Source organism: Bipolaris oryzae (genome assembly GCF_000523455.1).
Source record: "Bipolaris oryzae ATCC 44560 unplaced genomic scaffold scaffold_503, whole genome shotgun sequence".
NCBI lineage: Eukaryota > Fungi > Ascomycota > Dothideomycetes > Pleosporales > Pleosporaceae > Bipolaris > Bipolaris oryzae.
Genome location: NW_006911779.1, coordinates 1 through 1966, shown reverse-complemented (window position 1 = coordinate 1966; position 1966 = coordinate 1). Strand labels below are relative to the sequence as shown.

General features: G+C 46.4%; 1 protein-coding gene across 1 annotated transcript; it reads right to left on the bottom strand.

Moving 5' to 3' along the window:
• Positions 1-1390: 1390 nt before the first annotated feature.
• Positions 1391-1576, bottom strand: COCMIDRAFT_111499 (uncharacterized protein; the record flags this gene model as incomplete). Its single annotated transcript, XM_007695825.1, has 1 exon — positions 1391-1576. A coding segment is annotated over one exon (186 nt), but the record flags the coding sequence as incomplete, so codon positions are not given.
• Positions 1577-1966: the final 390 nt, after the last annotated feature.

Genomic DNA, 1966 nt, shown 5'->3' with positions numbered 1-1966 from the left:
CTTAGCTTATTAAGCTAAGTCAGCTGCGCTGACACTCGCCGCAGGCGAGTGCCGACGCTCAATACGATATTACCATCAATACGATATTTTTTCGCGCAACCCAGATATATTGCTAAATAACTACTCAACCACGCCAGTTATTATACTGATTTTCATACGCCAGTAATCCAGCACTACGCATTGACGCCCATACACGCTGTAATTGTTCGTGTATTGGTTTATAAGCTTGGAAATGCCGTTTCTTTTTCATGATTGGCATGCCCTTCATCTTTGAATATTCAAACGTAAGCTGGCTCAACTCAGCTGCAAGCTTACTTTGAACCATCTTTCGTGCCGAATGGGAGTAAATAATTCCCATTGAAGATTTGAGAATCGTACGGGTGCGTTGTTGCCGTGATCGCCGTGATTGTGCGATTGAAGTCATGGTGCGCAACTCACCAATCGCTTGGTCTCCAGCAACAGATATATTATACGCTCCAAACAGCGTACGCTTTACGTTCTCGCTAAGCTCTTCATTCTCTAGACAATAGTCAATATTGCGCTTGAGCGTCCGGACTGTCAGAGGTGTATTCAGCTCTGGTGGTGGTGGTGGTGTTCCATCCACAGTAGTGTTATCACTACTATCACTACTACTGCCAGTATCTTGGCAGTCAGCATCCCAATCAGCAAAATCTCTCTGTATATTACTCTTGACGCGCTTAATATCCAATGGATATAATCCTGAGTCCCTCCAGCCTTTTTGTATCGTACGGGGCTTGAATGTATAGGCGCGGATTGACTCGATAGCAGCCAAGAACTCAACCTTGTTGAAAGCTGTACAGCCTGTTCGGGTTGCATGATCAACAGCCTGCGCGTGCCAGTACTTATACGGCTGGAAACAGCCCACATCAAGTGGTTGGAGAAAGTGAGATGTATGTGGAGGCAGCCGATAGGCAATAACCTTGTGATCCTCAAGGACTTCTAGAAACTCTTGGGTGCAGTGTGAATCAAATCCATCAAATAGAAGCAGCCGATATACCCCTTGAGTATGCTTCTGGCTCTGTTGTACGAAGTGCTTTGCCCACTCATGGCTTAATTGATCATTTGTATAGCCACTATCGCTACACGCGATCAGATAGTTATCCGGCAAATAAGTGAAGTAGCGCTCAAGGAGCGCGTCGCCTTCAATGATAATCATTGGTGGGATAGCGTGGCCTGCAGCGTTGACGCACTCAGTTACAGTTAATGATGTACGATCATCAGGCGTTGGTAAATAGACACGGCGGCGAGGCTCAAAAGTAATAACCCACTGGTCTTTTCCGATTCCAATGCGAAAGCCAGTCTCGTCAAAGTTCCAGATATCTGACGGTGGGATGCCATGCGTCTGAATTAGGTGTGTAAAGGTGTCAAACCACTCCATAATAGAGCCTGAGTCATGCGCAAGTGCGCGATTGAGATTAAGTGATCTCTGTCGCCGTACGTGAAGTTCGGGTTGCTGTTTAAGCCATTGTTTTGCCCATCGCGAGCTTGCAGTTGGTGGAGGACCAGGACTATCATGAGCTTGTTGAAGAAGATAATTGGCACACGATACAATCATAGGCAGTCGTACACAAACGCCAAGTTCATCAAGGCGTGCGATATAATCGTACAGCGCTTGGTCTTGCGCCTTAGCAAGCTTGTGGGTGCCAGAAAGACGTTGAGAATGTGTTGGGCGGCCCTTTGATCGGGCGAGTAATCGCTGGTATGGAACACCGTATTCACGCGCAAGCTGCTTAAAATTGGGCTTCGAGATATCTTTGATAGACTCCAAGATCTCTGTAATACGATCATTAATTGAAGCTTGAGATTGAGCCATTGTGGGGGCTATAAGTGAGGATTAAAGTAATGGAGTTGCGAAAAAATATCGTATTGATGGTAATATCGTATTGAGCGTCGGCACTCGCCTGCGGCGAGTGTCAGCGCAGCTGACTTAGCTTAATAAGCTAAG